Source organism: Arabidopsis lyrata (assembly GCF_000004255.2).
Source record: "Arabidopsis lyrata subsp. lyrata unplaced genomic scaffold ARALYscaffold_3, whole genome shotgun sequence".
Lineage (NCBI taxonomy): Eukaryota > Viridiplantae > Streptophyta > Magnoliopsida > Brassicales > Brassicaceae > Arabidopsis > Arabidopsis lyrata.
Window position 1 is genome coordinate 1,338,023 of NW_003302553.1, and position 12,615 is coordinate 1,350,637.

At 31.2% G+C, this 12,615-nt stretch overlaps 2 protein-coding genes across 2 annotated transcripts; both read right to left on the minus strand.

Moving 5' to 3' along the window:
* Positions 1-552: 552 nt before the first annotated feature.
* On the minus strand, positions 553-2,328 carry LOC9318396 (NAC domain-containing protein 92). The gene is made up of 3 exons (XM_002884379.2): positions 1,878-2,328; positions 1,515-1,795; positions 553-1,323 (listed from the first exon to the last, which is right to left on the minus strand). The coding sequence occupies exons 1-3, from the start codon at positions 2,074-2,076 to the stop codon at positions 775-777; spliced, it is 1,029 nt and encodes a 342-aa protein (XP_002884425.1). The 5' UTR covers positions 2,077-2,328; the 3' UTR covers positions 553-774.
* Positions 2,329-8,745: 6,417 nt separating this feature from the next.
* On the minus strand, positions 8,746-10,486 carry LOC9320492 (NAC transcription factor 47). Its single transcript, XM_021031360.1, has 3 exons — positions 10,169-10,486; positions 9,718-10,076; positions 8,746-9,485 (listed from the first exon to the last, which is right to left on the minus strand). The coding sequence occupies exons 1-3, from the start codon at positions 10,335-10,337 to the stop codon at positions 8,928-8,930; spliced, it is 1,086 nt and encodes a 361-aa protein (XP_020887019.1). The 5' UTR covers positions 10,338-10,486; the 3' UTR covers positions 8,746-8,927.
* Between the last annotated feature and the right edge of the window lie 2,129 nt (positions 10,487-12,615).

Below are 12,615 nucleotides of genomic sequence, written 5' to 3' on the forward strand. Positions count from 1 at the left end.
GTTTAGTTATTGCTAGTTACTTGAGATTTAACAAAGGAACCATAATATGCATGAGCATGAATGAGTCTCGTTTCGAACCGGAATTTCCCAACTCATAGAAATGACCGGCATTAGAAAAAGAGTTTGATACTTATAAGACAACAGATTCATTATCTTGTCTTGTTAATCTTGACCAAGAATAGGTGACCATTAATTAAGGCATTAAGTATACTTATATTATCCATATCTTCTAATTAATTCTGTAACTAATGAAGCTTAAATGAGAAGTTCTATATATCCGGTGTACTTATACTTGTGGGTTATACGATTGAATATCATTTTTTATTTTATTTTGGGATCAAATATATATACAAAAATAATAACTAAACTACGAAAATAAGTAGGCAGTGAAACATTAGATTCGTAAACAAATCTAATATGCATAGATAGACATCGTATACCTCTCGAGGAGATAAATTTACTTGAACATCTTAATTTCCAAAACCTAAAAATTATGTGTTATTGCATTTCCTTAGAATATTAATAAGAAACTATTTTAAGCGAAATTAATCATACGAAGAATTTAAATGTATATATATGTAAACAATGACAGCCTTTTTTCTCAAGCTAAAAACTAAGTAAACAATCATCGAACTAAAGTCCAATGGCCTAATAAACCTAATGATCTTATGTACATGTATATTATATACGAACTAATTACACGATTAAAAACACTAAACAAGTAATCAATATGCCACTCTTCAATCACAATTAACAAATAACCTTTTCCCAAATTTAGCTAGTATATAAATCTTCCCAGAAGATCAAGTCATCAAGATCATCACACGCTGACTTGCTACCATCCATCACCGCCGCATTGGCTGCCGGATTCATCATTATTGGATAAGAAGATATCTCTGGCGTTGCGGTTGTGTTCACATCGGAACTCAAACCGGTTTCTTGAGACACACTCACAAGAGAATGCTCCAACTTAATCATACCTTTGTCATTATTGCCTGAACCTGCCCCGTAACCGAAATCAGATCCGGAATTATGGACCGAGTGGTAAGGGAAATTGAAAGTTTGGGTAGAGAGGAAAGTGTTGTCGACTGGTGCGGTTGTAGGATGGTGGAGGACAGGTTTGAGGTCGTGTTGTTGGCGGACACCGGAGAAGCTTGGGCTGGATTGACCCAAGAAACCCGGATCTATGAGAGGAGGGAGAGATGAGAAGTCTAAGAGATGATCAATGTTATCAAGTGAATCAATCCTTGAGAGTTGGCTTGTAGGAGTGATTGTAGTACTAGGATCGCTCTTGTGAAAAACCCTACACACCACCCATTCATCCTATAATCATCACAATAAAAAAAGATTAGTCATAGAGATTGCTAATTAATTAAGGTTCTAATTAAATTTCATGTTTTGGATTAATCATATATAAAAGAACAACTATAGATAAACAATTTGCTCAACAAACAAATTTTGTATGCATCAAACCGAATCATTTTTATGCAAAAGAGTGGTAAACTTTGACATACCCTTGCGGTTTTGGGGAGGTTATGATAAGAATATTTGCCATCAAGACGATATTCATGCATAACCCAATTGGTCTTTTCACCTTTAGGAGCTCTTCCTCTATAGAAAACAAGTGTTTTCTTCATCCCAACAAGACAACCTTTGCCTCTAAAGATCTCCTTGTCCTTCCCAGTCGCCTTCCAATAACCAGACACGGTCGCACGGTTCGTCCTCATCCCGGTCGGATACTTCCGATCCCTCTGGCAGAAAAAGTAAAACTCCTTCTCCCCCATCTTTGCAATCTCTGCACTCAAATCAAGAATCAGAATCTTGATCGATGATGATGTTTGAAACGGTCAAAATAAAAAGATTTTGACTTGACTTACTTGGTAGATCCCATGGCTCGTTCTTGTTGAGGTCGGCTTGACCAATCGCTGCCGCGGTGAATCGGATGTTGAAGACCTTCTCTTTGAGGTAGTGAGTTATTATCTCTTCATCAGTTGGGTGAAACCGAAACCCTGGAGGCAAATCCACCACCTCCTGATCTCCTCCTTGATTCACAACTACGCCGCCTTCTTCCACCATCTATATATATGTATACGCTTGATCAAGAACAAGAAACAACCTTGTTGGATTTCAAGATAACAAGAACTTTTTGAGGAGATCGATCGATGGATATGTACTGTTTACTGCAGATACACGTTGGCGCTGGAGAAGAAATAAGAGGTTGAAGAAAGAAAGAAAGAGAAGCAAAGGTATTAGAAATTTGAGGAAGAACTATGCAGTTAAAGGAAATGAAAATAAAAATATGTGAAGGTCGAAAAAAATGTCTTTATATAGAGGAAGATAAGAGCCAAGAAAAAAACAATAATGTTTATTTTCTTTATTTTTGTTTTTTTCTCATTTTTTTGGTGATGTAGAAGAGACACGTAAGCTCTAAGCAACTTCCTTACTTGTTGAAAAAGCCCCACAATTAGAAAACACTTAAAAATATCTTAAATGATATCTGTATTGAAATTCATGGCAATTAGCAATTTATATATATATATATATATATAAATGTATTATAATTAAAGATAAGATAAATATAGTTTTCTTCTTAGTGTCAGAATAAAAATATTGCTATAGGTAATTAATTTATTGGGATGGTTATGGAACAAAATTTTATATTTTAGATTTTAGATCCTACCGGTGCACAAAAAAAAAAGATTTAGATGCTACCATTAAATTTTAGATCCATAGGGTGACACGTCTGTCGAATAATTTTATGTTCCATATGAGGCTTAGTTTGTTTTTTCTTGTACATTTCATAGGACTATGTCAGTATAGTCATCTTATGGGGTTCCTCAGCCAACCACCAGAAAAAAAATGGGTTCGATAGCCACATGACCTACATCTACCTTTTGAAAATAACCTCTTTTGGAAAGAAAATAAAGAGTCGTGTGGCAGAAAAAACCTTTGAAGGAAAATATACCACTCAAAAGTGTTAAAAGGTTTGGCTCCTCTTCCTGTTATGTGGACCTATATTATTGAAAATATGTCCCTTTTAAAATTTTACTACTATTAGTTTTATTGTCCTAATGAGAGGAATCCCATTGTCAAAAAAAAAAAAAAAGGAGTCCCTAATGAAAACCTCAAAAGAAATTGTATGTTAATGTTCGTTTTATTAAACAAAAAAATTTAAGTTTCTATGAAGAAAATTTATATACGAGAGCAAATGAATAAATCGATCACATAAATTGAATTGCAGTTTGGATATTTATTTGGGGTGTGGTTTAATCGATTATAAAAATGATAAGAATTTTAGCAACCATTTGTGGTGTGTGTTCTTAACCTTACCAGTGAAGTTGAAGGAATAAAAATAATGTTTAAATTATCAACCAATTGGTGGAAGTGTGACGTAATCGTCCATTTTATTATTGGTATATACCAAATATATATTTATTATTTTAAATTCATATTAGTGGAGTAATATTATATGTCAAAACATACTGATATCACATTATACTTATATTTAAACAGAGTGAAAATATCAATGTTAACTTATTTATTAGACTATTAATCTCCACTACTTTTTTTAATTTTATTTCTGGACGTCGTAGTTTAAATGAGTAAATTCACCCTAAGAAAGCATATTCCTTTTTCTATTAATGTCGGCTTAATTATATGTGTAAAATAAAAGGTCAAGGAAACCACCGGCTGCGAAGATTAATAAGGAAAAAAGAACAAGTCAAAGCGTTCTAACCTATGATATGAAACTGAACAAATCAATACGAAAATATAATTTGAATATTTACCGACGGGAGTATTTTAAGGTTCGTGATTTGATGAGCGAAAATACTACTAGTAGTTGGTTTTTCTGGATATGATGATGAGCATGCCAATAAAGATAGTTGGTTTTTAATATTTGAAAAAATAAATAATGAAAAAAAAATTATGTGGGTGCTATCTTTAAAAAGTTTCAACGATATGACGCCTAAACTCCAACTAACTTAACTGTCTAATTGTCTCTATTCTCCACTACATTCCAATTGTCTGGATATTTACATATTCAAATATTATAGATAATAAAAATAATTTTCAAAATATCATATATTATTATTGAATTACCGAATAAACGCATTGATAGTTAATAGTAATCGAAGTTCAGTACTTCAGTTTAATTTAGTTACTGATCAATCCCTTATTATTTGAACTAATATCATATGTTCAAAATAAACAGATGATTCGAGCTCGTCTGCAAGAAGATTAACATTATTAATTATTCATATTTTCGTATTTTAACAATTAAATTCCTAAATTGTACTATTTCCGATATGAGACTATGAGTGAAATTATAAAAAGTCGTTAGTCAATACTTGCAACAACTCACCGACTTATCATTTTCAAAAATAATTAACTCCTGCTTTTTAATTAGTACTTAATGCAATCTCGATTTTGTCTTTTCGTATTATTGACGGACTTTTTATTTTCTTACCGATGAACTTCCAAAACAAGTTCCAATATCACCTTTATTATTGTATATATGCATCAACAGAAAACTGTATAAAAATAAGTTGTCACATAAAATTGACATTATTACAATAATATAATGTGGACCGCAAGTTGTGGAAACTTCAATAAAAAAATTAAAAGTACACTGCTATTATATGTAGCCGATGTTTCTTCATTTATATAATTTGTAATTTTGTATTCAATTCGTATATTTTTGGCGAGTAGTAGGGAAGATTAATAAATAAAAAAATGAATATCTTTAGAAGGTTGACATTTGCTTCCAAAGGCAAAGACTTAAAAGCGAAGGATTGGATGACGTAATCTGACGTAAATTATGACATCACCATCTCTCTTATTGGGTCATGTGGAGCCAGCCCAGGCCTTTTAACTGTCAATAACATTACAAACTCACTGTCCTCATCTGCAAAACAGTTTTAAATTTATTTATAATTAGATTAAACGAAAAAGCATGACGAAATAACAATGATTCAATCTCCTGTGTATTATATTATGTATGATAAGTAAAACATGAATCATTATAAAATCACAAAACTAACACATTCTGTTTGAGCTATTTGATTATCATAACCTTCCATTAATTATAAATTTTATGCTGTGATGATGATGATGTCATTCACCCTTTCTCAAAGTCATGGCTACCACCACTGAAACACAATTACACAGATATATATATGGATTTAAATGTTTAATATTTATGTGTATTGGAAATCTTGTAAGTTAATCCCACTAAATATTTAATTTAAATATTAGTAGTGTAGCCTTCGGAATCAAGTGGGTCGACTTATTATAACTATATAGTATATATAACTAAATAAAATATAGACTTCAATTATTTGTTTCTTAAATCTAAGACAGATTATTTCAGTTGCAGCTGGAACAATTTAGGATGTTAACATTACTATTGGCTATTGGTGAGATTCCAAATTATTGGCCTAACCTATCCATCAAGTCGCCATATTTATTTATCCCATAATTATTGGAGTTTTTAATATCCAAACAATTATCTGAGTTATTAGTATATAAAAATATCAATATACATACACGGTGTTGGAAACATCATTCTTAGTTATATCGCGTTAGAATTAGTCTCTCTTAAACTATTTGTTACTGCACATGATCGCCTAATTTTCTCATCCACTGTTACAATTATTTTGGTTTTAGAACATATATACTATATACTTGTTATATAGCTGGAAATTATACTGACTAATCTTATATTTTGATTAGAAAAAAAAAAAATATATATATATATATATATATATATATATATATATATATATATAACATGAAAGATGTATCCAGAGGTCCACGTATAATTATTGACTGAAATAATTATCATGCAATAAGGGTCATATAATTTTATTTTATTTTGGCTTTAGGGGCCGTATACTATAATCAGGTGGACTTCTCAATAAAGCTAAAAAATAAATCGAATAAATCTCTAGTTTTGGACACTAGTATACCCATTTGGTGTATATTTATTGAAATTTTTAGAAAAAATAACGACTGTATGGCCGGCTCGCGTCACCTCGATGTTCAAGATAATATTTTTAATCAGCCTTAGACACAACTTATTTAATTTAATTCGTCATAACTCGTTTTCCTAAAAATTACAAAAAAACAAACTTTCTTAAAATAGAGGAATTGACGAATTGAGCCATGGACTGTTCTCAAATTTAGTGTTGAAACAATATAATATCCCGAATCTGCCACGAAAGATGGGACAGCCTCTCCAAACTAATTATTTAGTTTTCTATAATCTCCAAACACATCACATTATATACGTTTTCTATTCATTAAAAAAAAAAACTGAACTATTAATATTTTACCGACTGCAGCAGCAGCAAATGTATGTGTGGTCTTTTTAATCAGTGTGAACTTTACATATGTTTTTTCCAACTAACATATGATGTCGTGAGCATAGTCTCGTTTTTTGTCTGTATATATGATTTATTACAAATCATATACAGAAAGTGAAAAGAAAAAACAAACAAAAAGTTATCACGTGATTTGTGTTTCATTCTTGAATTTTTAGCACCTATGAAAGATTACTTCATACTACTAGTTATTTAGTTAATTCGATCTTTTATTTTATTTTATTAATGAATCCAAGTCGTCGAGATGACTTAAAACAAATTATAGATTAAGCATATACTATTAGAAACGACTTTATCAAGGTTCGGTGAAATTGCTCCGTCGTTACAAAACACACACACACACACATTTGGATCCAGATTTAGAGGGGGAATTTTTTAAAATAATATAGTCTGGTTTAGTAATGATTTTTTCATACAAAAATGAAGACTTACGAGAAAGTTCAGACAAATAATATCATTATATTTTATTTCGGATAGAATTTCTATCAAATTTGTGAATCGGATGAGGATAAAAAGTTTGTGTTGTAAAAGGAATAACCCATAAGATTCTCTTGGAAAATGTATGTGCGTAGCTGTCGTTGAGATATAATTTGGGGTTGCTACATATTCTACCGTAGAATTTCTACGTACGTGTCTAAATGATCCCGCAATAATGCAGAAACACAACGTCTGGCTTCCCTAAGAAGCCTTAACAATCATCTACTTAAGAAATCTCTTGTCATGTACTATTTCCGGGAAAGTATCTAAATGAAATACAATTTTCTCGAAATTTCAAGCATTAGGAGTAGTTAAAACTGATTCATCATAATTTTCTAGAACAATATATTTAACGATTCATCAGTTACTCTATTTTAAATATATTGTTCTAGAAAATTATGATGAATCAGTTACATAAAAATGATTCATCATTACTCTATTGTTACCTTTTTTCTGTTGATTATCAAAAATTTTAAAGAAAAACAGTACTTGTGAGTATATAATCAACATTAACATATATCTGTGAGTATAACTTTAACAAAAACAAAAAGAAAAGAAATGTGTATACTATTTTCTTGCGAAATATCCTTAAATTTTTAAAATACACCAAAAATAATAATAGATACGTGTTAATTGTTACTAAATGATTTACATGAAGTGATAAAACCTAAATAACGATAACCGACTTGCTTAGTGTTCTAACCTCAATGGATTCACACCAGATTCCACCACAACGCGCTTTCGAATCATTGAGGTTAGGAGTTAGAACAACAACAACAAAAAGATAACCGACTTGCTTGATGTGAAATGGGCCTTTGATGCTAAATGGGCCGTTCATGTCCATTTATCTTTCCCACTTGTGAATTACCATGATACAGTTTTTATAAAAAGCCGAATATTAAACGATATTTCACCAATTTACGACAAAACAAAAAAAACGATGACTCACCAATTCGTTGTGTGCAAGTAATTACGAAGATGATCTTTCGATGGCTACGAAATAGAGAATAATTGGGATTAGTCTCCACGTGGATTTACGAGACCGCGCCCGTCCAACTAAAAGTTATACTAATCTTTATTTTATATGATGGTTGTGATATTTGGCAGATTCTTTCATTCAATATTTCTTAAAATGTGTACATATTTTTTTTTATATTAGCTATATCCATACTCAACATGCGAGTCCATATATGTTCAAAAATCATTAGTCTCGGAAATTTCTGAAAAGCAATTAAAAATAGTTCAATAAGATTTCAATGATAGTATCGTTAACCAATGTAAAATTCTTACTTTAAAGAGAATGAGAAGAAGAGAAATTGAACCATAATTGTGGAATAATTACCTCATAACTGAACTGAAAAAAAAAAAAGAAAAAAAAAAGAAAAACAGAAACAAAATCACTGTTTGACTACTTTCAATCCTTGTTTGAAAAATCGCTAGGCGCTAGTCGGGCGCTCGGCATGGGCCTAGCGATTAATCAGAAAATCGGATTAAAATCGGGGATTAACCGGGGATTAGTTTTAGGGTTATTTTAATATTTTTAAAATATATTAATCCAATATTGTAAAAATTTATGATTTTTATTACAAATTTATGATTTTTATTAAAATTTGAATACAAGTTATTGTAAAACATCACAAACTCCCTATTCAAATGATTGAATAATAAAAATGAAAGGTTTTTTTATACTTGCAATCTAAAAAATAATCGGGGTATATAAGATTAGGTGGAAAATAATCGGATTAGGCGGGAAGTAATCGGATTAGGCGGAGAATAATCGGGTTACTGATTTTTTAGGGGATTAGTCATTAATCGAGGCGGATAGGGTGGGCCTAGCGATTAAGCGAGGAGTAATCGGGGCTAGGCGGGGATTTTTAGAACAGGGCTTTCAATATAAGCTTGTGTATTTTATATGATCAACAAATTCATCATCAACTACACTATTATTCTATATCTCCTTTTTTTTTCCCACAATAGTTTGGTAAATTTCTAACAACGACTCCTACTTTTCAATCATATACCGAATGATCCCCAATTCGTCATTAGGTTTTCAAATAAATATTCTCTCTAGCCTTGATACTGAAGGTGAGAACTCATCAAGAGTTCCTGGTTCAGGAAACTAGGTTGTTGCATCATACTATGATCCATTTGATCTATATTATTATTGTAACTATAGGTGTTCATCATCTTCTTCGAAGCGTTTATCGTTTCTTCCGCAAAATCTAGTCTCTCTCTTTTGTTTCCGACGCCGCTTGTCTCTGAAGTAGGAGAGCTCAACCGTGGTAACTTCTGACCCAAGTAATGGTTTCCGTAGATGTCAGGATTAGAGAAATTGCCACTCATGAAAGAAAAATCCGATTCAGAACGATTTTCCGGGGTTTCGTTTAGAAAATTTGCGAGGAACGTCAAATCTGTAGCGTCTAATAAGTTTGAGAATGAACAAGAAGACTTCTGACGTTTAAGGGGTTGATCCTTTTGCAAATTTGGCAAAAAGGTTCCGCGCTCTACGAATGGTTCGTTGTCATTTTCCTCATGCTCTTGATTGCTTGTGACCAAAGCAACATCAGGTGATGACAATGAAGCGTGTGATTTCTTGTAAATCCGGCAAAGAACCCAATCATCCAGCTGCAGAAAATTAAGGTATATAAAAATCATAAGTATTTCGGGCAAAATAATAAAACAATCAAAGTAAGTGGCGGATAAGCAATTACGAAAGAACAAAGAGACAAAATAATGGTTTATTGATGATATATTCCGGCCCTCTAATAACCGGTTTATGTCTCCCGGTTAAAAACCAACAAAAACAAACTTTGAAATTGAAAACACCACAATAATTTAAGTAGTTGCAAAAACTTACCCTCATCGAATATTCTTTGGATTTCAAATTCCTATCTCCAAAATTATTATTGACTTCGCTACTACTGCTCCTAGAACAGCTGATTCTTTTGGGAGATAAAGAGTCGGCAAGACGATATTCATGCATGATCCAATTGGTTTTAACACCTTTTGGAGGCTTTCCTCTATAAAACACAAGAGCTTTTTTTATACCAATGTTTTCATGAAACCCTTCACCATTCGCTACCGCAATTAATTTGTCAGTTCCGGTTGCTTTCCAATATCCAGACGCAGCTGCTCTGTTTGGTCTTGCTCCGTTAGGATATTTCCTATCCCTCGGACTGAAAAAATACCACTCTTTCTCTCCAAATGGAGCCTTAGCTGATGATACAAATATAAAAACATGTTGTTATGTCACTAATAAAAAAGAGGAATATACATAGACAAAAGGAAAAAATATATTGGTTAATTACCTGGTAAATCCCATGGATCGGATTTGTAGATATCGACATCGGCAATAATCGAAAGCGGGACCGGGGAAGAGGAAACTTTCTTCCTTAGGTAATGGAGAATGAGTTCTTCATCTGTTGGATGAAATCGAAACCCTGGAGGTAAACTCGATCTTGGATCCTTGCTTATCATTTTTCTTGGAATGATATTTCAAGTCGTATATAAGTATAAAGTTTTGATAGGAAAGAAAGAACAACGAAGGAGAAAATATTGGTTTTGGTGAGGAACAAAGAGATAAACAAAGAAGTGAGCCAAAGATTGAAATTTTTCGTAGAGCAGGTTTCGAGGGCAATTTATGGTGTGTAGAGTTTTGTCGTTTAGTACTTGTATAATCTTTAAAAAAAAAAAAGAGATTATAAAATGAAAAAACAGAATATTATTTTCTGTAAAGTAGACCGGGAGAAAGATCCAAAATAATGTCCAAGTAGTGGATAAAAAGTAAATAAAATCAGTTAGGATTAATTTCTTCAACTGAATAAAAGAGCTTTTCTAAAAACTTATTAGAACTTTATGGAGAGAAACTAGCAAATATATATCGTCATCGAACTCAAGCATGTTTTATGAACAGTTTTTTTTTTTTTCCGCATTTTATGAACAGAAACTTGAATTTATCATTTATATACTTCTTATTACTGTATATCTTACTCAAAATTTTGGTCGTTTTGTGCACGTAGTCTATATCTTCTCCTAATATTAAATGCATTATTTCTGTCTAATTAGACTTTTTATGTAAAGACTTCATTGTTTATACATTCAAAACAAAGATTGCTAATTACGTGTTCGTAGTTTCTAGACTTTATTATTTTGTAAAGTCTGAGATCCATGTCATATTAAATTGCAAATTTGCATTTGTAAATAAAACTCAAATTGGATTTGTTTTGATAAATGTATATCTAGGGATTGAATCCGAAATTTTGAGTACATAATTTTTATATATTTACAAGAAATAGTCCTCAAGCTTTTCCAAAAAAGACAACAATATTGAGTACATAAATGTAAGGACTTTTGCCCAAAAAAAAAAAAAAAATGTAAGGACTTAAGTATGAACACACAATTTCCGTTTTCAAATATTTAATAAATTATTTAATTGTTTATATATGTGTCATTGTATTGAGTGTGAATAATTGAAGAAGTTTTGTTAGAGAAGTGGACCCAAATGAGACAGCTGTGTCCTCTGGGATGACATTTGATTGGTTAATTTTACTTTTGTCCTAACCATATCCACGTAAGCCCAGATGCGGCTGATGACGTAATCATCATACTCTAGTCTTAGTTTATTGTGTATCCTTTTCAGAGGGAAAAATATCTTGAATTGTTTCGAGAAAAACTTGAAATGATGAACTTGTAGCATAATGCATATTTGTATATATAATGTAAAATAAGATCATGAGATTGTAAATTCACTTTTATTTTTTTTGGTTTGAGTTATTTATCTTCAATTTTTGTAAAAAAAATTAATATCAATAAAACAGTACGTAAAGCCTAACATATTGTTTTGAATGCGATGCTCGCTGCTTTATCTCATTCATGAACTTTTCCAATTTTGTTAGGTTAATTGAATTTTCCCTATTTTTCTAACATAGATAGCAATTATCATTCATTAATGGTGAAATTCGGTAGTATATACAAAAATAGAAATCACACATATGAAAGAGATTTTCTTCTTCCCTCAACTATAAACTAACGGGATAAGAACAACTTTAAAATGACAAAATCCTTTACACAATTGTTTCTTTTTTTTCATACTCATCATCATGGCATGAACAATTGTGCAATTAATGGATAATTGTAATGTATACTGCATAGTTGTTATCCATATCATGCTTTGATGTAGAACATTAGAGCATCTCCAATCCTACTCTATTTTTTCCTCTAAAACTTTATTATAGAGTACATTTTCTCCAACCCCACTCTATATGTTACTCTAAAATAGAGTAAATGATAGGATTGCTCTATATATAAAGTAACTCTATTTTTTTTACACTACTTCTATTTTAGAGTAACATATAGAGTGATACACTGGAGAGAAATCATGCTCTATTTTGAAGTTACTCTATTTTAGAGGAAAAAATAGAGATTTACATTGGAGATGGTCTTAAAAAAGTTACCATGAATAAGAATAAGGTGAGTCAAAAAAGTAGAACATTCAAAAAAATGTAATCATTACAACTTTAAACAAACCGAGATTTGATTGGATTAAGTGAGATAAGAACTAACACAAAATTTTGAATCAAATCCATATATAAAAACAAATGTAATCCTTGACCAGTGCCACTCTACCATATGTAAAAGGCTAAAGATCAATAATTTGTTGACAAAATAATATACCAATAATTTTGATTTATGTTAGTATAATTTATAAGTAATATATAACGTGTTTAGTCTAATGAAGCAAGTATTAAACTAATCT